A 22,084-nucleotide genomic window follows, 5' to 3' on the forward strand; every position below is an offset into this window, starting at 1 on the left:
GCAGGGATGATGTTGGCACTTGGAAGTCTGTCGCATGGCAATGCTGAAAAAAACAAAAATCCCCGACGGTGTGCAACACATAACACGACCTCTGGCGACATCTGGTGGACACACGGTGGCTTCACAAACGCGCATGTGTGTTTGTTTGTTTAGTTGTGTAGATTTTCATACTTCAGGATTTTATGTTTTTGTTTAATTCCTTTAACTCCAATTTCCACTCAAACAAAACTTTTGGTTCTGTAAGAATTGTCTCCTGTAAGAGTAATAAAAACATCTCTTTACCTCTGCAGCAATTATCATGATTAATAATATTATTCAGTTCTCTAAAATATACAAATCTTCAATGAAAAGAAAATATCTACACGTTGATTCTCTTAAACTTGACTTTTAGATTTCTCAGGGTTGAGGGAGGGTTGGATTTGGAGCCTATCCCAGGTAACATAGGGCGAGAGGTGGGGTACACCCTGGACAGGTCAGCAGTCTGTCACAGAGATAGCACATAGAGACAGTCACTTTTAATAATTTCTATTATCAATCTCAAATGCTTTGTGATATTATTAATAATTAGATGTATGGGAGTGGACAGTGAGGATAGGATGGGATCACTGTTGACAAGTTGCTTCTGCTGGGAAGCCATGTCTGTTGCCACTACAATAGAGGGTGGGTAAATAAAGCTAAGAAATTGTTGATAAGACATTGGAAACTGCTTGTACAGCATTCAGAGACTTGTGAAACCATGTTTTAAGGTGTGAGTGTCTAACAGTAGTCTTGGTAAACTTGTAGTACTCCCAGTTAACACTTCCCATAGGAGCAGTGACAGTGAGCGCTGCTGCTGTGAGAGTGAAAAGGGGAGCAGCCTCCACTGAGGATGGCATAAAGTTAAACTGAAGGTCGCAGAACATCCTCTGAACTGTTATTTTTACTAAAAACGAATTTCCCTGACACTCCTACGCCAGGGCTGCAGATTGTCACCTCGAGTGGTACATTGAATGTTTGGGAAAAATTTCCTTGTTTGCTGGGATACAACCTGGCACAATGATCTACTTTTGCCTATTTTGAGAAATGGTGTTTGTGATTGATTAGTTATGCCTGTAGAGGTCTTTAGGGGGAGCTCTTGCCACCATACTGAAGCTGTTGAAAGGAAAGCTATCCCACCATTTTCACTCATTTATCTTCTTTTCAGGTATGAAGAGAGAATTTGTACAGTTGTACTATGAACTATTATGTGGGGAACTGTGTTGCTTGTATTTTCTAAACATGCTAACTGAAGTTTGGAAATCTTTTTAAGCTTTCTTTCAGTTTTTAGTGCTAACTGGTGCACCGTACAGTTAGCTAAGCTAAACACTGGCTTGGTGGCCGGCACAGAAATGCATGTCCCCAGAATATATACCACACATACGGGATATACTTTAATCATGTTTAGTTCAATAGGAAACACATACAGTGTATGTGTGAGATTAACCTTTGCTATATTTCTGTGTCAAACTATCCACTGATATGCTTGTGTTTGTTTTATAACAAGGATTGGTATTAAAAAAGGGACAAATGACTGTAGATGTGTTTTATAAATGTTTATTTCCAGAACATTTGAGGTTCATAATCTATGTTTATGTTTATTGATGTGTTCATTTAGTTTGTTGTCAAGTGTCTTTCAGCAAATCAAAGTTCACAGTGATGGATGTTGGACTGATACAAAGCAGATGCTCACAGTTGGTTTCAAAGGTTTCAGTCGTCCGTTTAAAGGTAAGCTAATGTATTCGATATTACTGTTATTCTGTATTTTTTTACTGGTGTCATGCAGGCTGGGGGTTGGAAAGCGGCCCCAATAGCCCTCGTAACATCTTCTTAGCTAAATATAGCTAGAGCACAGTTCTCAGACTGTCCAGAAAGACAACTGTAATTCACAATACACATTATTTTTTGACTAAATGTTGAATGAGTCATTTCCCACCTGGCAATCCCACTTTAACACTGTCTGGAACTTCTTCTGAGTTTTAAAACAAATTTTCTGGAAAGCACTTTCCTGATTTTACTAGAAATATAATTTCCTTTTAACTGTCTTTCAATAAACTAAAAGAATAAATAATAAGACTAAAGTATAAAAAAAAGATTGTTGGCACACAGCAGGACTCTATGAAACCCACACCAGCACCAACCAACCAACTCTGAACAACTTTCACTACCAAATGAAGTACAAAACAAGTAAGTCAAGAAAAATAAATTACAAAGAGTATTAACATTTAAAAATTGCTAGTTACACGGTGGTCTGCATCCTCAGTGCGCCACAGTAGTTTGCCCTGTGATTGCCCTTCTTTTTCTCTACTTACTGCTGAAGAGACAGCCAGGAGGAGATTATAATGATGCAAAGGTAGGGTGAAACATGCAAAAGAATTAAACTAGTAAGTTTGAATTATGGATAGTAGAAGTGTCTCCATGGCACGAAGTATTTTCAGCATGAGGTAAAATCACTCCTCTGGAGTAGTCCATTACCAAAACCAGACCCTGGTACCAACAGCAGAACATGGATGGGTGGATGAGTCTATGTCAGGTGGCTGAAACGGACAGATTAATGTAGCTGTAAGTCTTGTATGAAAATTGGAAAAGCACTAAAGCACAGTAGTTGTTTCCTTTAGGCTGTTACATATGCAAAGATGTGGGAATGTCATTCATCTATGTTTCTGTATCGAAAATGCTGTAAATAGCCTAAAACATCACCTGTTTAACATGATAGATCCTAAAGAGAAAAACCCTTTGCTGTGAATCACAGCCAGTGTAGAGCTGTTAGAAGAAACACAGCAGCAGATATCAGACATTCAGGGGAGCTCGTCACTCCAGCACCTGCAGACAGAGACACACCAAAATGTAAGCTATTCTGCACTGCTGAAAAAATTAGGAACACTTTGAAAACACACTTTCTTTACTGATATGACTGGGTACCTACAGAGGGCTGAATTTAAGAACACCACGAAAACCAGCGTGAAAACAAAATTATACGACAGGCTTGTTTGGGGTGGCTGTAGATCAGGCGGTAGAGCAGGTCATCTACCGATCAGAAGGTTGGTGGTTCGATTCCTGGCTTCCCCTAGTCTGCATGCCAAATATTGGGCAAGATACTAACCCCAAATTGCTCTCCAATGCATCCATTGGAATGTGAATGTTAGTCAGAAAGCACTTAAAAAGTGTGCATGGGTGAATGCACAAGTTGTATAAAGCGCTTTGAGTGCTCAGAAGAGTAGAAAAGCGCTATATCTACATCTTCCTTAAATTTAATTACAGCAACTCAAAACGGCAATTAGTAGCTTGTGTGGGCGTGGCCAACGTGCTTGCTTGATAACTGGATGATGGTTTATATCCTGGGGGATCGCTTCCCAGATTTGGACCAGGGTATCACTGAGCTCCTGGTCAGTCTGAGGGGCAACTTGGCAGCGTTGAATGGACAAAAAAAAAAGTCCAAGTATTTTTCTATTGGTTTTAAGTCACGTGGGAGTGGGAGCCTAATATAAGATAAAAACTTGCAATTTCAACAGCACATCTCAGTCTTTCTACATGATAAATGTGTAAATTACAGAGAAAATTCTGGTAGTTCACCACCTATACTTTCCTGTATTTATAAAACATGGAATTTTTGTTAACTGAAATTTCTACAGAAGACAATGAAAAACAGGAACCTTTCTGTCATATAACTACTTGTTAAGTACTTGAATGGCTGTGAGGGGGTCTTTATCTGCAGGAAAAACTGTAAAACCTATAAAACTACAGTTAAATTTTTTTTCCCTTCCTTCACATTTTCCAAAGCCATTCTACAGGACAGTTTTAGAACCTTTGCCAGGCCAATTCATGCCTGGGGACTAGATCTTTTGACACCTGTGCCTTAGACTGATTCTTATCTCTGCACATACCTCTATACTGGTTTTAAAATGTTTGTGCCCTGAGTCAGAACAGAAATAGCCACATCAGCTTTAAAAGCCTCTTTTTCCAGGAATAAACTACAGGAGGTAAAACTGTCACATGAGAGTTTAAGTCAGTATTACAGGACTGAGTAAATGAGTCTCAGTCAGTGGAACTGCTCGTAAATTGAAGATGAAATCTGTCTCAAACTGAATGTGACTTTCTGCTTCAAGCTCTGAGCTGTGGGGAGGGCGTTTGACACGTAATTTGACATTTCCTCTGCACGAGAACAGATCATTGTTATTCTACTTCAGTCTGAGACCGGAGATGAAGTGATACAGATACAAAAAGAATACAAAAAATATGACAAAAAGCAACACTGATAATGCAAAACTGCAGAAAATGGTTGATATCCTGAATTTGTGAGTGAATATTGGAGGACCCTTTTGTGGTTTCCTAATTTTAATAATTTAATAATTCTTGCCATGACAGCTACATAGTAGAGCTCAGAAACTTTAAAGGCTACTCAGTGTTTTGAGGTCCTACTGTTTCACATCCTGATGACAGAGATGTTGAAATAACTGCTGTTTTTGTTCTTATTTGTGGCTAACAGCTTTCTGCATATGAGCTCACCATGTCTAGTTTGCAAAAACAAAAGTGGTGATTATGAAACCGCTCAGCTTCATAACAGCTGCAAACTCCCTCCTCTCTTTTTTAGTTGAATTTGTTTTCAGCACCAAATAGATTAAAATGGGCGTTAGGGTGTATAAAAGAGAATCATGCTTGTTTTAAAACAGGCATTGTCAGAAAGTGGGGATTTGTGAGTTTCACGTGCTTTACTGGTAGATGGTGTAACATCAGGGGGACAAGTTTTCTGTGTGTGGGAAGGGGGACACATTTATACATTTGGGGTGCAAAAAATATAACCTTTTGAATTAAAATTATTCTTTTTGATACACCTCAAATACTTTTAAATGAACAATCATTGTCATGCAAGTCGAAAGATGGCCAAGCTTTAACACTAGAAGAGAATAATGAGCTACAATAAGTGGACTCTGGCTTCAAAGCACCTCCGCTACTTCCACTGTAAGAAAAGTGTTTTGACATTGATGTGATAATTATTCATTCTTTCATTCATCAAATTCTTTTGCAGTTAATTATTAAACACAGAAAAGGTGATCAGAGTTGGAAAATACAAAATATCTGACCGCTAAAAAAATAACCATAAAGTAGATATGTTTTTTTCTGTCCATTTTATTAAATTCTATAAAATAAAAACCACTACCACAAATATTATGTTGTGTAACCTCGAGTGACGATGTACTGGCATGTAGATTACATGTGAAATTAGTGAGATCCCCTCTATCTCCAGTTTAACTTTTCTCAGTCCACTGGATGGCGCCAACATACCTTTGCTGAAAGTGTCGGTGGCCCTCATTGTCGTGTTCAAAGTCGGGTTGTGGATGAGACAGCTCACGGCCTCGTGAGGACCTGCAGGGATTAGTAGAGTGCTGCGGGAGCTGTAAAGGCGGTCGTGATAATTCTGCATCGTTGTAGTCTGGATGTTCCTCGACTCTACTGATTGATGAGAGCTGTTATAGAGGAGGACCCATTGTATCTCAGGGGCAGGAAATCCTCCTTGGGTAGTGCACACTGCAGTCATTGTTTTCATATTAACATCTAGCCTGGGATTCTGGTAAGGAACTGAGGAGAGAAGGGGACAGAAGAACATTTCCATCTTTCTAAAATTTTTTGAATAAAGAAAGTGAATATTACTCTAACAGGAGTAGCGATTCTTCATGCCAGATTCTTCAGAATGGCATAACCTCATCAGTCCTTCGGCTGGATGAGGTGAATATGTGTAATTCCTGAATAGCTTGTGCACTTCAAGCACATCTTGACTGTTTGATTTTAAACCCACTGTGGTTGTGCACAGAGCAAAAATACACAAACTGTGTCTTTGTCCAAAATGATTTGAACCTAGCTGTCACTTGATTACCGATAAATAATCATTGCAATCACCAAATGCAAATATTAGCATTGTCACTGTTGGCAAAGCCTGAAAGGAGGAAACTACACATTCTAGCATAAAATCAATGTCATCTCCACTGACTGTAGATGCTTATTTATATGACAATATAACTTCTCTTTCTTATTTTTGTGAAAAAGACTGAAAACCTTTCTTACCACCTATCTGTAAAGTTACTTGGCAGATCTGTGTGTGTTCCAGGTGGTATTTCTTCATCACGCTGCCGTCCAAGACTGCCGCAAAAGCCCAGAAAGTCCTTTCGTTATCTTCAAGAGTCAGGTTTTTGATTATGATGCTGATATTTCCTCTAATTAAGTCCTGAGGGAAGGCTGTGACTCTGTGTTTATAGTAGTCATTTACATGCTCAGCCATCTTTCTTCCTTCATTATAGGAATACAACACAAAATCCCTGTTATCTTGCCAATAAAAACGAACATTACTCCAGTCCGTGATATTTTTATTTTGTATACTACATTCGAGGACTGCTGAGTCAGTGATAGTGGTGTTAACATACACCAGTGTTACATTACCCACTGAAAATGGAAAAAAAAATAAAATGGACAACTGTTAATGATTGCTACTTCCTCAAATCCTGTGACAGTCTAACACCAAATACTCTTATCTTTAAAACGAATTTCTTCTCAGATAAGCCAAACGTTACAGTTCCATCATGTACACAAACACGCACACAGCTTTGAATGAAAATGGTCTTATAAAAAGGTGATAGCTTACCGATCGTGAGACTGAAAAAAAGTACAAATAGGATCAACATTTTTGTGAGCCTTTTGTCAAAGAGCAGCGAGTAAAACACGTGTTAGTTAGCACGAACACTAAAAATGAGGTCATGTGCAATGGAGACTAACAAGATGCCTTCTTTTGACTCGACAGTCTTCATCGGGCCTTTCCCCCCAGAATGACTAGTAATAAAGTCTTCATAATACCGAAGTAAAGCTCGGCTGCGGAGAGCAGCTAATATCTGCATTATCAGTGCCCTGTGACTACATAAAGCCTACGTGCTTTGGTTGCCATTGAAGAGGAAGTGAGAGTTGGGTAACATGTCAGAGTATTAAAGCAGAATATTAAACCAAGTGTACTCTAAGGAGACTCAATAATCTGAGCCTTTCCGACATTGAGAGCTAGAAAATAAAACAGAAGAGTGAGCTGATATCCTCTGTTCACCTCTGCACGACAAGCTTCCACTCTCTGTCAGACAAAGACGTTCAGATGACTTCCTTAATATTTAGAACCACCTGCCATTACAGGGAGTGCAGAATTATTAGGCAAATGAGTATTTTGTCCACATCATCCTCTTCATGCATGTTGTCTTACTCCAAGCTGTATAGGCTCGAAAGCCTACTACCAATTAAGCATATTAGGTGATGTGCATCCCTGTAATGAGAAGGGGTGTGGTCTAATGACATCAACACCCTGTATCAGGTGTGCATAATTATTAGGCAACGTCCTTTCCTTTGGCAAAATGGGTCAAAAGAAGGACTTGACAGGCTCAGAAAAGTCAAAAATAGTGAGATATCTTGCAGAGGGATGCAGCAGTCTCAAAATTGCAAAGTTTCTGAAGCGTGATCATCGAACAATCAAGCGTTTCATTCAAAATAGTCAACAGGGTCGCAAGAAGCGTGTGGAAAAACCAAGGCGCAAAATAACTGCCCATGAACTGAGAAAAGTCAAGCGTGCAGCTGCCAAGATGCCACTTGCCACCAGTTAGGCCATATTTCAGAGCTGCAACATCACTGGAGTGCCCAAAAGCACAAGGTGTGCAATACTCAGAGACATGGCCAAGGTAAGAAAGGCTGAAAGACGACCACCACTGAACAAGACACACAAGCTGAAACGTCAAGACTGGGCCAAGAAATATCTCAAGACTGGGTTTTCTAAGGTTTTATGGACTGATGAAATGAGAGTGAGTCTTGATGGGCCAGATGGATGAGCCCGTGGCTGGATTGGTAAAGGGCAGAGAGCTCCAGTCCGACTCAGACGCCAGCAAGGTGGAGGTGGAGTACTGGTTTGGGCTGGTATCATCAAAGATGAGCTTGTGGGGCCTTTTCGGGTTGAGGATGGAGTCAAGCTCAACTCCCAGTCCTACTGCCAGTTTCTGGAAGACACCTTCTTCAAGCAGTGGTACAGGAAGAAGTCTGCATCCTTCAAGAAAAACATGATTTTCATGCAGGACAATGCTCCATCACACGCGTCCAAGTACTCCACAGCGTGGCTGGCAAGAAAGGGTATAAAAGAAGAAAAACTAATGACATGGCCTCCTTGTTCACCTGATCTGAACCCCATTGAGAACCTGTGGTCCATCATCAAATGTGAGATTTACAAGGAGGGAAAACAGTACACCTCTCTGAACAGTGTCTGGGAGGATGTGGTTGCTGCTGCACGCAATGTTGATGGTGAACAGATCAAAACACTGACAGAATCCATGGATGGCAGGCTTTTGAGTTTCCTTGCAAAGAAAGGTGGCTATATTGGTCGCTGATTTGTTTTTGTTTTGTTTTTGAATGTCAGAAATGTATATTTGTGAATGTGGAGATGTTATATTGGTTTCACTGGTGAAAATAAATAATTGAAATGGGTATATATTTGTTTTTTGTTAAGTTGCCTAATAATTATGCACAGTAATAGTCACCTGCACACACAGATATCCCCCTAAAATAGCTAAAACTAAAAACAAACTACAAACTACTTCCAAAAACATTCAGCTTTGATATTAATGAGTTTTTTGGGTTCATTGAGAACATGGTTGTTGTTCAATAATAAAATTATTCCTCAAAAATACAACTTGCCTAATAATTCTGCACTCCCTGTAGATGCAGATATGAAATCAGTTTAATATGATAGAAAAGGAAGAACATGACTCACGTATGTTTACAGATCCAACGAGGATACCTGACAGTTTTTCCATTGCCCGCCTAACATAGAAACAGTGTGTGTGAAAACCAACAGGGGCCGAAACGTAAGATTCTCAAATGGATATCTCATGGTTAGACAAAGTAGAAAAACTGTTGCATCAAAAAAATCACACAACTTCCTGTTGCTCTATTTGCTCTTTTTTTCTTCATTGATTTTGAAGTTGTTTTGTCTCTCTTACGTTTAGCTCCTTTGATCTTCACTTTGATCATTTTTTGCCTTCTTCTCAGTCTGTTCGCTTGCTCTGTGTTCAGTAATCTTCTTGTTGATCTGATACAGGCAGTTTAATTTACACTGCTTTCTGTGGAAGTATCTTTGATTTCCATTGTTTTTGTATCTTCAATCACTGTACACACACTGCCCACTTTATTAGGTACACCTTGCTAGGTCCAGGGTGAACCTCATTTTTCATAAAGAACTTAATTCTTCATTAAACAAAATACTGGAAATATTCGTCAAAGATTTCAGGTCATATGATATTATACATGATAGCATCACACAATTGCACCAAATGTGTGCACTGCATCCATGATGTGAATCTTTTGTTCGTTAACTCGCGGTGTTATCTTGTTTGAGGCAGCCATGGAAAGGGATGGACATGATCAGCAACAATACTCAGGGTAGCTGGAGTGTTTAAAGCTCATTTGGTGCTAATGGGCTGAAGGTGTGCCAAGAAAATATTCCTCACCCCATTAATTGACCACCACTAGCAGGAACCGCTGATAAAGGCAGAATCGGTCTGCGTTTTTATGTTGTCTACATCAAAGTCTGACTTGACCATCTGAATGTTGCAGCAGAAATTGAAACTCATCAGACCAGATATTGTTTTTCCAGTCATCTGTTGTTTAGTTTTACTGAACCTGTGTGAACTGTACTCTCAGTTTCCCGTTCTTAGCTGACAGGAGTGTCACCTGGCTTTATCGTCTGCTGCTGTATCCCATCAGCATCAAGATTCTGCATTTGCATTTGGACATACTCTTCTGCATTCCCTTGGTTGTAATCGTGGTTGGTCATTTGAGTTACTGTTGCCACTCATTGAATATTTGCTCTCTTAAAACCCAAGAGATGTTTGTGTTGGAAAATGATAGTAGATTGTCAGTTTCTGCCTGGCAACAACCATGCCATGTTCATAAAATTAACATAAATCACCTTTTCTCCCCATTCTAATGCTCAGTTTGAACATCAGCAGGTTGTTTTGATCATGTCTATATGACGAAATGGATTTAGCTGCTGGCACTTGATTGGCTTACAACCATGCCTCAGTGTCAGCTTCACGGGATGTTTTTGGTTTGTTGTTTGTGTTTCAGTCAGATATGAACATCTTCATCTTGCACCATCATCATAACTAATCATGATAAAAATCAAAGTGAAATAGTATACTACTGTTATGGAAATAATAAACTACTAATATTAATATATAGTATGTTATATAATACTATTTTAGGTCATATTAGGGCCTTGGAAGCACATCATTGGCAGGTTAGGAATCGCGGCAAGATCCTTGTGTTAAATTGATTGTTTCTGAGCAGCCATCAGAGTATTTAGGGGGATAGGAGCCTTTATATTTTACCCACAATGCACTTGTACTTCAGTTGTCTTTATTTTGCAGCCAGAAACCATGGCAGCAAAGCAAAGAAAGTCAGCAGTGTTGCTTTATGATGATGCCAAAATGTAAACTTTATTTCTCAAGCCTGTATTACAAGAACGAATCACCGTCAGCACATATATTCTCCTTTTTGCAACTGTCTGCTGGCTGCAGTTGTTAGTTACCAGAAATATTGGTGAAGCACAGTAGGTTTGTGGTCCATGGATCCTTTTTTGTTTTCGTTTTCTGCCACAGATGTATTCTTGCTGACTTTCTGTCTGCAGATTTGCCTCGCAGAGACAAAGGGACATAAAGCAGACTCAGTTTGTTGAAGTGAAAGCAGTTCAATTTTTTCCTCTTTGTTTCTTCAGGCATAGTCATCAAAAAGGAAAACTTTGTAACTGATTATAAAATGGCAATGATATCTCAGAAGTAATTAAGAACCAGTCAGACAGCTTGATTTAAGCAGTTTTCTAATGTAAGCATAATGCAGCTAATTTCAGAATTTACTAAGCAGCTGTTTTTGTCCTGCTAAGGCTTTACACACCAAAAGCGTTTCGTAAAAACGATTTCAGGAGTTTCAGAGTTTAATTAAAACGCAAGGGAACGCTGCAAAGGCTGCAAAAGCAAGGAGAGAGGGCTGGCAGAAAGTTGCTGACAAATTAAAGTAAATTAATAATAATAATAATAATAATAATGGATTGGATTTATATAGCGCTTTTCAAGGCACCCAAAGCGCTTTACAATGCCACTATTCATTCACTCTCACATTCACACACTGGTGGAGGCAAGCTACGGTTGTAGCCACAGCTGCCCTGGGGCAGACTGACAGAAGCGAGGCTGCCATATCGCGCCACCGGCCCCTCTGGCCAACACCAGTAGGCGGTAGGGTAAATTTATTATATTATATTACATTATATCATATTATATTATATTACATTATATCCTCTTTCACATTAGAGCCACAACAGGACCCACTAGAACATGGGAACAAGTAAAAGTGAAATATAAGAATATTCTACAGAATGGTAATCTGATGATATCTGCCACCGCAAGCTACAGTAAGTAGGTCCTGATTTGTTTGCTATTGGGGGGACCAAGTTGCACCACATAGTAATGTTTAATGTGAGCCAAATTTCAGTCTTCTCAGTATAAAATCCTCACGGGACAGGCTTCAGTGAGGGGCGATATTACAAAGAACAAGATTCCCCTAATTCTTTGTCAGACAATTTAGGCTTTGAAGATAATGAGGCGAAAGGTAGCAGTGGGTACAAAAGCGACGTAACATAACTCAAAAGGAAGTGAAGCTAAATAACAAGCAGAAGACACAAGACTAACGTTTTGTATTCTGTAATGTATACCTAAATGCTGCAGAGTGTTAATGCACTTTGGATCGGGTCCAGATTTACATCACAAAGCTGCAGACGCCCCTCTTGCGCAGTCTGCGGCTCTGCCTTTCAGACAGCGAGGGCTGCGGTTGTTTACGCAGTGTGGGTCTGATTCTTTCTTACAGAAAGAAACATATTCACACATATTCAGAAGTCTGCACGGGAGCCATCTATTCTCTTGTCAGGGTCTTCAAGGAATATTTCATCTAATTTTTTCAGCTTCAAACTCCAATCATCAGGTAGGGGGTGGGGGGGGCGGTCATTCTGGTCCTGGGTATCCTTTAAAAATATTTTTATTGCATTTATGTTGGTCATTTGAACCACATAGTTTCTTTTTTTTTTTCTCCATAAGAAGTGAGCTTGATTCTCTTCCTAAAACCTTAATTTTTTCTATCTATAAACCATATATAAAAAATATATAATATTCATCTAATTGGGATACTTTTATTCTTTATACTGTGTTAATCATAAGAGCATTTATTTATTTATTTATTTATTTTTTAATTCAGGTATTTATTGTCTGCTTTTCAGGCTACTGTCAGTGAAACAAAAAAGTCAAAATAAGACATGAGCCCAGAATTGAAGCATGTTTTGATTTATCTGCTTTAATATTTTATTTTGAGTGACCTGTGGAGCAGTATGGAGAAAATCATTTACATTATTAACACATACAGGTATCATTTACAGTATCCTTCAGTCATAACGAGAATGAGAGCCAAAAAATAAATTTAATTAATAAGTAATTAATTAATAAAAAAAAAGTTTTTCTGTTTTTTAACGTTTTTTCCCCTTATGTAGTTGAAACTACATTTGCATATGCTCAAACGCTTCCTTCCTGTTTCGTCATTCTGTACATATCATCCTGCTGCTGACAAAAGGACGTTCCTTTTACTATAAATGGAAATGAGTTGTTTCTCCACCTTGTTTGGTATGTCTTTCAGAGATTTGTTATATGCCTTCAAGACACTGCAAAAATGTATGTGAAGCAAAGTGTGCGTATATGTACTTCTTTTAGCATGGTGACCTTTGTGCTTATGAAATCTGCTCTTTCTATTAATCCAGTTTATAATATCATTATTTACTAATCTCATCAGTTGTCTTGTTAGTTGTTACATTCAGCGATAAAAATGTTGCGTGAGACATGAAAGTAGTTCGAGTGTCGTGGGAGAACTGTTTTTGTCTGATGACCATGCTAGCCAACAAAATAGTGGCTGTCATTTGTCAGCCTAAAAGTTGAAGTGTTGCCTTGGAAGTGAGATCCTGAACCTGAAGGTTGCTCTATGCATCTAACTGTGTGTGCATGTGGAGGGTTAAAAAACAAAAGGTGACGTGGTCTAGCAGTTAGCACCATTGTGTGAACTCTAAGGTATTGTGCAGTTTAGCTCACTGGAGCTATTTTCCTACTGAGGAAAAGAATAATCTGGTTGAATTAAAGCTTAAAATAAACTGGCTGAAGGGCAGAGCAGGGGAGCTGGAAAACTGCAGTTGGCAGCTGCGTAGGGTGAGGCTCGGCTGCTCAACCACATCGTGCTCAAACCGTTCATAGAGTGGGTCTATAAGTAGGCCCACTCCACTACCAGCTGGTTAACCAGCCTGTGATCGCAAAAGCTTCTTTGTGCCTATTACCATTAATGTAGGTCCCATTTAAAGTCTTTGGTGTCGACCTCATCAGGCCATTTTACCAGAGTGCTCGCAAAGATATCGCTTTGTATTAGTTCTGGTGGATCACGTAATCTGATATCCCAAAGCAGTGAGGCTGCGCACCATTTCTGCAAAGAGTGTGGCACAAGCACTGTTTCAGGTCATCTCCCATTCTTCATCCTGAAAGATATACTGACTGACCAGGGTACATGGTTCATGCCTCGCACACTAAAGGAGCTGTACGAATTATTGGGCATTAAATCTGTTTGGACCAGTGTCTACCACCCTCAGACTGACGGGTTGGTGGAGTGACTGAACAAGACTTAAAAGACCATGATTCATAAGTTCATTCATGAGGATAAATGCAATTGGAATCGCCAATTGTGGGACAATTAAAGGATTATTCTATTCTATTCTATTCTATTCTTTCTTTTAGCTCAAAGTTACTTGCCAAGTGGTAAGGTCTCGTTGTGGTCACATGGTGAGTTGGTGGCGTTGACTATAACATCATACTGTCAGACAGGGGAGGAGCCACACAAATATATCACCTCAAACTCTTAAAAGCATGAAGAGAAGCTGAAACAGCTTCTCTGGTGAGCCTGGTGACGGTGAGAGATGAGTTGGGGCTGGCGGTGCATAATTCCGCGATTCCTGCCTCCCGCCATTGTGGCAACCATCTCACACAGCCCCAGAGAGCAGAGTAGCGGTGTTTTGCAGATTTGTTCTCCACCCTGCTCAGCTATACTAGTCTCATGACCAAATAATGACTCCGATATCTGCGAGTCTAATGGTAGTCTTATGAGCACCATTTTGATACACACAGGCGTGGCCCTATATGTTACTTGAGCATAAGTGGCAAATTGTTCAGAGGGAATTGGCTGAAATGCTAAAAATGGGAGTAAAGTAACATGTGGTGTAGCCCCATAGTTCTTTTTGTGAAGAAAGATGGCTCTATACAGTTTTGTGTTGACTACCCTAAGGTGAATCAAGTTTCACAGTTTGACACTTATTCCATGCCCTGGGTCAACAAGCTCCCTGACCAGTTAGGCACTGCTCACTTTTTCTTGATGTTGGATTTGACCAAGGGCTACTGGCAGATTCCCTTGCCCTGCCTGAGTCCAAGGAAAAAACGGCCTTCTATAGGTGGCTTTGTGCAGGCTCTCTGTGGGGAACCCTTGCTCTACACGCCTAACTTATCTCCTATTTTGAACTCTTTATACAGGCTCCTGATGTATTTTAAGACTAATTTTAAAATACTTGTACTTACATACCGAGCAGTAAACGGAGCAGCTCCAGTCTACCAGTCCCATTTGGACTTAACTTTTATTGCATTATAACTTGCATTTTTTTCCATTTTACCAGCTGATTAGTTAGGCTTAAACAAGTCTTCAGGTTATGACGTCTGAATTGAGTGAATCTAAATGGACTTCTTTTAGTCTCAATTTACTGTATAAAGTACAATAAAGTACTATGTTCCACAGGTCAGAAAGTGGCATTTTACGAGATTCAGAGCTCTACTGTCTGGAATGTTGATTTTTTTTTAGCTGGATGTTTCTCTGTTTCCCTGCAGGTCTGCTGTTCTGGTTCTTGGTGCCAGTTTCATCAGAAACAAATGGAACCAGAGGGGCACCGCTGGTCCTTCAGTGCCATCACAACCTCAGCGAAAAGTTCATTCCTGAGCAAACCTCCATATACTGGCAAAGTAATTCCAGAGTTCTTCATGTTTTTTCAAAAGGACAAGAGGAATTTCAACACCAAAGTGAGTCATTTAAAAACAGGACTGCAATTTTCCGCGATCATCTGGCTTCTGGCAACTTCTCCCTTGTCATCAATCCGCTGATGCTGAAAGACGATCAGCTCAGCATTGAAGTTGCTTACATACCAGAAAGCAGGACGCTGTGCCAAAACACTGTTCATGTAGCAGGTATAGTTCACCTTAATTAACATGGATGCAAATATCAGTATTTGTTAAATATATGAAATGCAAACTGTATGTCCAATGGGATTGAAAAGATGAAACACTTCAGGCAGTGTTCAGGCACATATCCTAAGGATAATAAAACAGGTGGCTCGTGATGATTATTTCGAGTGCTGCATGTATTTCTTCAGTGAGTTGAGTGATGATTGAGGGATAAAACTAGTGACTAGTTTATGTTTTTGTTAATTTGTACAACAATGATCTCTGATTGCTTAAAATTTGTATGAAAATTCTAACATTTATACATGTGAAAAATCTCTGACTCGTTTCCAGCTCGTTTTGAGATGCCAAATATCGTGGTCAACACCATAGATATGATGGCTATGTGTGCAACAAAGGGGGGCTTTCCTGAACCAGAGCTATCATGGATCTCCATGGACCACGAGGGACATGAACGTACACTTGAACCACCTGATGTCCAGACCCTTGAGATCTACAAGGAAGATGACGGCACCTGCAGAGTTACCAGTACTGCCAACATCAGAGGATCACAGAAAGTTACATGCAGCGTTTACAACCCAACTTCAAAGGAGACATTGAGTGTAATTAAAGACATAATTACAGGTACTCCAAGGATCATTTTTGCTTTTCAGCCTGAAGTTGACTTTTCAAATAAATTCAGAATCCATATCCATAGGTTTGAAATAGATATGTAAACCACTGTGTTTATTAATCAACCAACAATGACAAAAACATAGAATAACTTGAGGTTCAACTCCTGAGGCAGAACTCTAAGTCTTAAGTCACAGTTCATCTTAAACACAGAGAAAAACATATATATATATGTAATTTTGCTGTAAATTTAAAAACGCCTAATAACCTAATTCTCCATTGCAGACTTAGTAGTAGCAAATCTTTTATAGATACAATTTGAGTGAATGAATTCATAATTATATTAACACTAATCTCTTCAAACCAGAGAAGATCTTAAAGTAACTTTTTGAAATAAGTGTGGCCCCCAACAATCCTGATTTGAATTACAGTAGCTTACAACGTTACCATTTTCATGCAAGAGAATTCATCAATTCCCATCAGTTCATGGAAGCTTTCTGTGTTTCATTCATACAGATTCACACGAGCAGTTAACCTAAAGTTCAGTTTACAGTGCTGTTTACATTTAGATGATTTTTGCAATAAGGATTAATTTTGTGTTGAAGTTGTAGGTAAAGCAACACAACTGATTGTTGTGACTGTCTTGTTCCTGATTTACAGATGAAGGCTGGAGTCTGCCTTTGGGAGCTGTTCTTGGACTACCGGTAATACTTGCAGTAATACTCGGAGCAGGAGCCGCCATCGCCAGCCGAAAAATGAGAAGTCTGTAAATTTTTGAATTTTGCTCCTTTTCCTTTGTAATTATTAATTATGTAATTAAATGGTTAAAAATTGGTTACATCAAATACTGTGCGGAGGATCAGTAACAGCAGTACCGAGTAAAATGTATGACTATATACATCATTAGAAAATGACAAAGTGACTCTGACCCCTTAGCAAACTCTGGTTGCTGGGTAAAAATGTGTTATTACTTGATTGGCTGGTGAGTGGTTGCTTGCATTTGCTATGAAAAAGAGAGTGCTACACCATAAGGTTGCTGCATTTGCCTGTAGTTTGCAAGAAAGACGTCCACTTGTCTGCAAATACTATCCAAATACTCTTTTAATGAAAGTGTGTAAAGTTTGACACAAACTGGAAACTGAGAGTTTCCAGTTTGTGTGAAGTTTGACACAAACTGGAAACTGAGAGTTTCCATTTAAAGTAAAAGAAACACATTTGCAATGTTTGCAGACAAGTTGGCACAAGGATTTTTTTTGTGCGGCACCGTATATTTCTTTGCAACCGATTTGACACTAGTGACTGGCAGCAACAACTGGACAACTGAGTACATACTTATTTTGCTTTTTTCTTCCTTTAATTTGCAACATCTTTGAGAGAATGCACCAGGTTTAAACCGCTGTGGAAAATTAGTATCAATCTCTTAATTTCAGCTCACCTTCTGAAGCAGTTACCAATGAAAGCTACAACACAAAGTTTGTGAGAGAGAAACATTTCAGGGTGTAAAATAACCTCAAACTATAACTTCATGAAGACCACTTTTCCTCCATTGGAACTCTGAACACGAAATTAAGCACAAGCACAGATGTCTCTGCTCTGTGTCAACCCTTTACGCTGTTGAGATCCATTGGAAAAAGATCCACACATATGCCGTACACAGCTGCTCTGTTGAAAGTTAATACATGAATCATTTTTCTTGCAGGGAGAGACTGTTCAGGACAAAGCCTACAACAACTGAGCGCCAATGAACCTGCACCATTGGAAGACAGCACTCCTGATCCTGCAGCTGTTGCAGTTGATGATGTAGCTAAATAAAGGGAAAACACTAAATAAAAGACATGGCAGGAACTCATGTTTCTGAAATAAAGACCTCATCTATGGAGGACCACAGAGCCACACACACCGAAAAATAGTGTTTTTATTTTAAATTCAATTATTAAATAATAAATAACTTTATTAACGTTTGAATAAGTAAAATAATGAATAAATGAATCTGTAAATGAATTTACAAATGCATAATTTATTGTACAATTCATTATTTAAGCAAAAAAAGTCTTTACTTGATGCACGTGGCTCTTGTGGTGCTCCTAGCATGTTACCTTCAACAGGTGGTTATAGGCTGAGTCTACAGGCGCACACTCGGAGGATCAACTCTACATTTCACTGCAGGGCCCCTTCATTTTTCATAATCGGTGTCAGGCAGAATGTAAATACATAGGCTGAAATCTAAATTTTACATTTGATGTTTACATCTAAATTATTTAGCTGTAACAAAACAGGAATAAAATGTAGGACACGGAAACTAAAGTTCAAAATCTGAAGAAACAGATCACACGCAGTTTACTGATGGATCGAGATATTAGTTACCCAGATAGCATCAGACCCCAAGGTGGATCTGCCCTGAATACAGTGTATTAAATAAAAACTGTTTTTGTAGCAGTTTATGAGCATTACGTTGTTTTAATGAGTATTTAGTAAAATTTAAATGTCCCAATTAAATGTTACAAACCTTTTTTCTTTAAAGAGAGGGTTTTGTTATTTCTACCGTTAGTGGATACATATCCTTAGATTTGCTTTAATGTCTCCCAGTTTAATCATTTCTAATATGAGCCAATCCCACTTTTACTCACAGATGATGGATCTCTTACAGCCACAACAGAGACGTTTCAGAGTAATTTCATGTATAACTCAAAGAATGCAGGGCAGCTTTCCAAGTCTTTAAAGAATGTAAAGCTTTATCAGTAAAGGCAAATGTCTTGGCTTTTATAGATTTTAAATATTTTGATATAGTTTTGGGAGGATGTACACAGATCGTGATTCAAAATATTGTGACGTTATAAAACGATCTGGGTGGGATGAGCTGGAAAATTAGGAGAGGAAATAAAATATTCACAGTTAGTTGAACTGGTTGAAATTCCATTTCCACTGTTAGAGTATTTCCTGCAAGAAACGTAATAACAAGCGATCGAAGCTGTCATCATGATATCAAGGGCCAGATTAGGCCGAGATGTCAGTGTGACGATGCATTTGCAAAATTGCACCCATGCAAGTGGAAAATTCTTTTGTTGATCTATTAACAGTGCACTGATTTCCATGCAAAGATGCAGTCGGTACATCTTAATGATTACCTGACCTGAGTGGATTAGCGGCTCAGAAATAAGCACACAGTGAGAGACTGTGAGGGAGCGAGTGACAGCTCTGCAACATCACAGATCACTTTTGTGCGGTTTCTTTTTCTTTTTTTCGCAGATCGGTTGTATGCAAGTCTCTTTCAAAGAGGCTGCTATTAGTGGGACTCAGAAAGATCAAGTGCATTAGATTGACAGTCTTACCCCATATACGCAACATTCACCAGAGAGCAGATGAAGGAGCGAGATGGCATCAAAGTTAAAGAGAGGCGGAAATTACACCTCAAACATGCACGCGCGTGTGTGCGTGACGGATGCGCTATTTAAACACATAGCAATACACTTCTGGTTCTGTGCAAGCAGACTCCAATCCAGACACAGTTTATAGTAGAGCCTATGATACCTTTTGGTGGATCAGGTTGTCGGTCAACCCACTGAGACTGATTTGAGTATGTCAGCAACAATATGTCAGCAATCAGGCTTAATGTGAAGTGTAATCAGATTGCAATCAGAGTACCTGTAGCTGCTTTAAAAACATAATTTAAAAATATATTTAGTTGAGTTTTAAAAGCTTAAAGTCATTTTAGTCTCATCTTCACTCATACTATATATTCACATTAAGAAACAGAAGCAGCATTAAGCCACAGCTGCACAAACCACCCAAAAGAAGAAAAAAAACACAGCTTAATGTTAAATAAAAGAGATCAAACATCCAGCTATGAGTGAATAAACACTGATCAGGAGTCCTTTGTGCTCCTGAAATGACTGGTACCACCTGTAGCAAAGCCTCCACCACAATCAGCACAATCAGGTTTAGAGTACACTGCAGACGGGCCTTGATCGATACTGGGATGCTCAGTTTTGGTTTCATTATTCTAAAAATGCAGCGCTTTGAATCTTTAGATATCATTAAATTCTGGTACCAGTGTGTGTTTTTCTGTAGTTTTGGGGCCTGATTCGATTATTTTACCATTCTAGTGTTAAACGTTTTTGAATTTTTTCTGCAAGAGTTATTAATTGGGGCAAAAATGGGAGCAAAATCCGCAAATTACTGCTTACAGGTGTGGTTAGTTCTGTGGTTGGTTTTCTAAACACAGATGCAGTCAGTTCAATATGACATACTCAGTCTGCCAAAGGCAATGCAATTTAGAGCATGGTCAAAAAATAAGATATGGTAATTTAAGATAATTTTCTAGCAGGACAGGTGCAGCATTATAATTGTAAACAGAAAATGAAGTAAATTAATATGGAACGTGTACGTTAAATATAGGCCTACAGTGGCAGTCTAGCAGAGAATCGTTATAATGGAGACAAACTTCAGTAACTGACAGAGTCCAATGTAGGACTGTAAGAAGTAACAATTGGACGTCATGTTTTGATGATGGGAAATGTCTGATTGAAAAAAAATGGGTTTGCTGATTTCGTGGGGGAATGTTTGGCGTGTGGTGGATCAGAAATTTGATTCCTTTCAGGGTTGTACATTTTTATTCCTTATGTTTTTTGATTGACTTAATTGTTGTTTTGAATGTGTTGCTGTATGGAATATGCAGTAGGAATGAAAAGGGAGATGAGTGGTGAGAATTGTGCCTGGGTTGACTGTGTGTAGATCCATCGGTACTGTCTTTGGTTGGGACTACAGTACACAGGAATGTAGTCATTCATCTCCCCTCACTATTTCCCCTGTTTAAGGTAACTGCCATGCACAAAACTCTACAAACTTTTTTACTCCATCATCATTGTTCATTTAAGGGAAGAGGTGAATGGTGGACTGTTTCAGCTGTGTAAGCTAGCTTTTGCTACTGTCCCACCATGTTGAATGATGTTTTTTCTGCCACTGTCTGTATATTTACGTTAACTACTGAAAGACATACAGAACTAAAGTATTATTTAATTACTGTGGAAAGGCAGTGTCAGCTAAAATATGTGAGTTAATTAGATGTATTTACCTTATGTCACAGTTCATGTTGTGCACTGCCTGAAGTATTCTCATCAGCTAATACAGCAAATAACAGTAACTTTGTTTGGAAACTGTGGTTCTGAGACAGAGTTTATCATTGCAGAGAGAATACGGGTTTGGTTGTGTCTTTTGTAACTGACACTCTATACAGAAGTCGAGAGCTGCATGTAAGTATCTTCATTCATCTCCAGTTTGAGGGCACAACATATTCACGCATGCGTATTTGTAATCTATATCTCACACACTGTCAGAGCTGTGAACTCCATTACATGGACTGAGCAATTCCTGCAACTGAAGCCACAGTATGTTGAAGACATTTTGTTAATTCATTTTGAGTTTTGTTGATTTCAGGTCATCCCTGAATTCATTGATCCCCCCATACTTTGCAAAAAGAATTCCCAGAAATGCCTATGCAAGAGGGTCAGTCCCAAAATGTCCACATTTTACAGACAATTTTTTCACTGCACTGTCTTTGTAAATACTGACATTACTTTTTTGTGTTTTTTTGTTTCACAAAGTTTGCAATGTGTTAGTACATCTAGCCCATACTGTCACTTATTCTTGCTCTGATTTAAAACTCTCTCTGAGTGAAGCAGAGGGCTGCAGTGCCTTGTGGTGACTATTGTTGTGATTTGGCGCTGAATAAATAAATTGAAATTGAAATCAGTGTTAATGACACATCGCTCTCTCTCTCTCTCCCTCAGCGGCTGTAGTGCGTTTGTGCAGCTTCCTGTATGAACACTCATGATACAATTGTACAAACTTGCCTGGAAGTTCAGGTGTTTAGTGGTGGTTCTTGGAAAGGGCAAATTCTGCTTCTGTGTTTTTTTTTTTTCTTCTAAAAGCTGAGCAGGTAAATCACTTCAGCTTCAACCATCATCTGCACACACAGTGGGCACAGTGTCAGACACTCAGAAAAAAAAACCCTAAATATGTGACTTTAAATGTATATGCTGTCGTGCTTCCTGTGCATTTGAAGAAGCTAAGAGTGCAAACTAAACAAAACCAGTGACACA

The 22,084-nt window shown here is 39.0% G+C and overlaps 2 protein-coding genes across 3 annotated transcripts; one reads left to right on the forward strand and one right to left on the reverse strand.

Annotated features, from left to right (window-relative positions):
- Positions 1-10: 10 nt before the first annotated feature.
- Positions 11-21,746, forward strand: LOC146370395 (CD276 antigen homolog). 2 transcript variants are annotated; one of them, XM_084907987.1, is made up of 7 exons: positions 11-135; positions 1,646-1,743; positions 2,125-2,202; positions 15,027-15,380; positions 15,708-15,998; positions 16,647-16,748; positions 17,686-21,746. In XM_084907987.1, exons 1-7 carry the CDS (start codon positions 35-37, stop codon positions 17,796-17,798), a joined length of 1,137 nt encoding a protein of 378 aa, XP_084764113.1. In that variant the 5' UTR covers positions 11-34; the 3' UTR covers positions 17,799-21,746. The 2 variants fall into 2 exon arrangements, with proteins under 2 accessions (XP_084764113.1, XP_084764112.1); XM_084907986.1 differs by lacking the exons at positions 11-135; positions 1,646-1,743; positions 2,125-2,202 and adding exons at positions 11,225-11,312; positions 11,388-11,488.
- On the reverse strand, positions 1,742-6,340 carry LOC146370396 (CD276 antigen homolog). The gene is made up of 4 exons (XM_084907988.1): positions 6,076-6,340; positions 5,299-5,592; positions 2,716-2,838; positions 1,742-2,552 (listed from the first exon to the last, which is right to left on the reverse strand). The coding sequence occupies exons 1-3, from the start codon at positions 6,287-6,289 to the stop codon at positions 2,762-2,764; spliced, it is 585 nt and encodes a 194-aa protein (XP_084764114.1). The 5' UTR covers positions 6,290-6,340; the 3' UTR covers positions 1,742-2,552; positions 2,716-2,761.
- Positions 21,747-22,084: the final 338 nt, after the last annotated feature.

This window comes from Perissodus microlepis, chromosome 16 (genome assembly GCF_051167445.1).
Source record: "Perissodus microlepis isolate ML-2025 ecotype Zambia chromosome 16, ASM5116744v1, whole genome shotgun sequence".
NCBI classification, from domain to species: Eukaryota; Metazoa; Chordata; class Actinopteri; order Cichliformes; family Cichlidae; genus Perissodus; species Perissodus microlepis.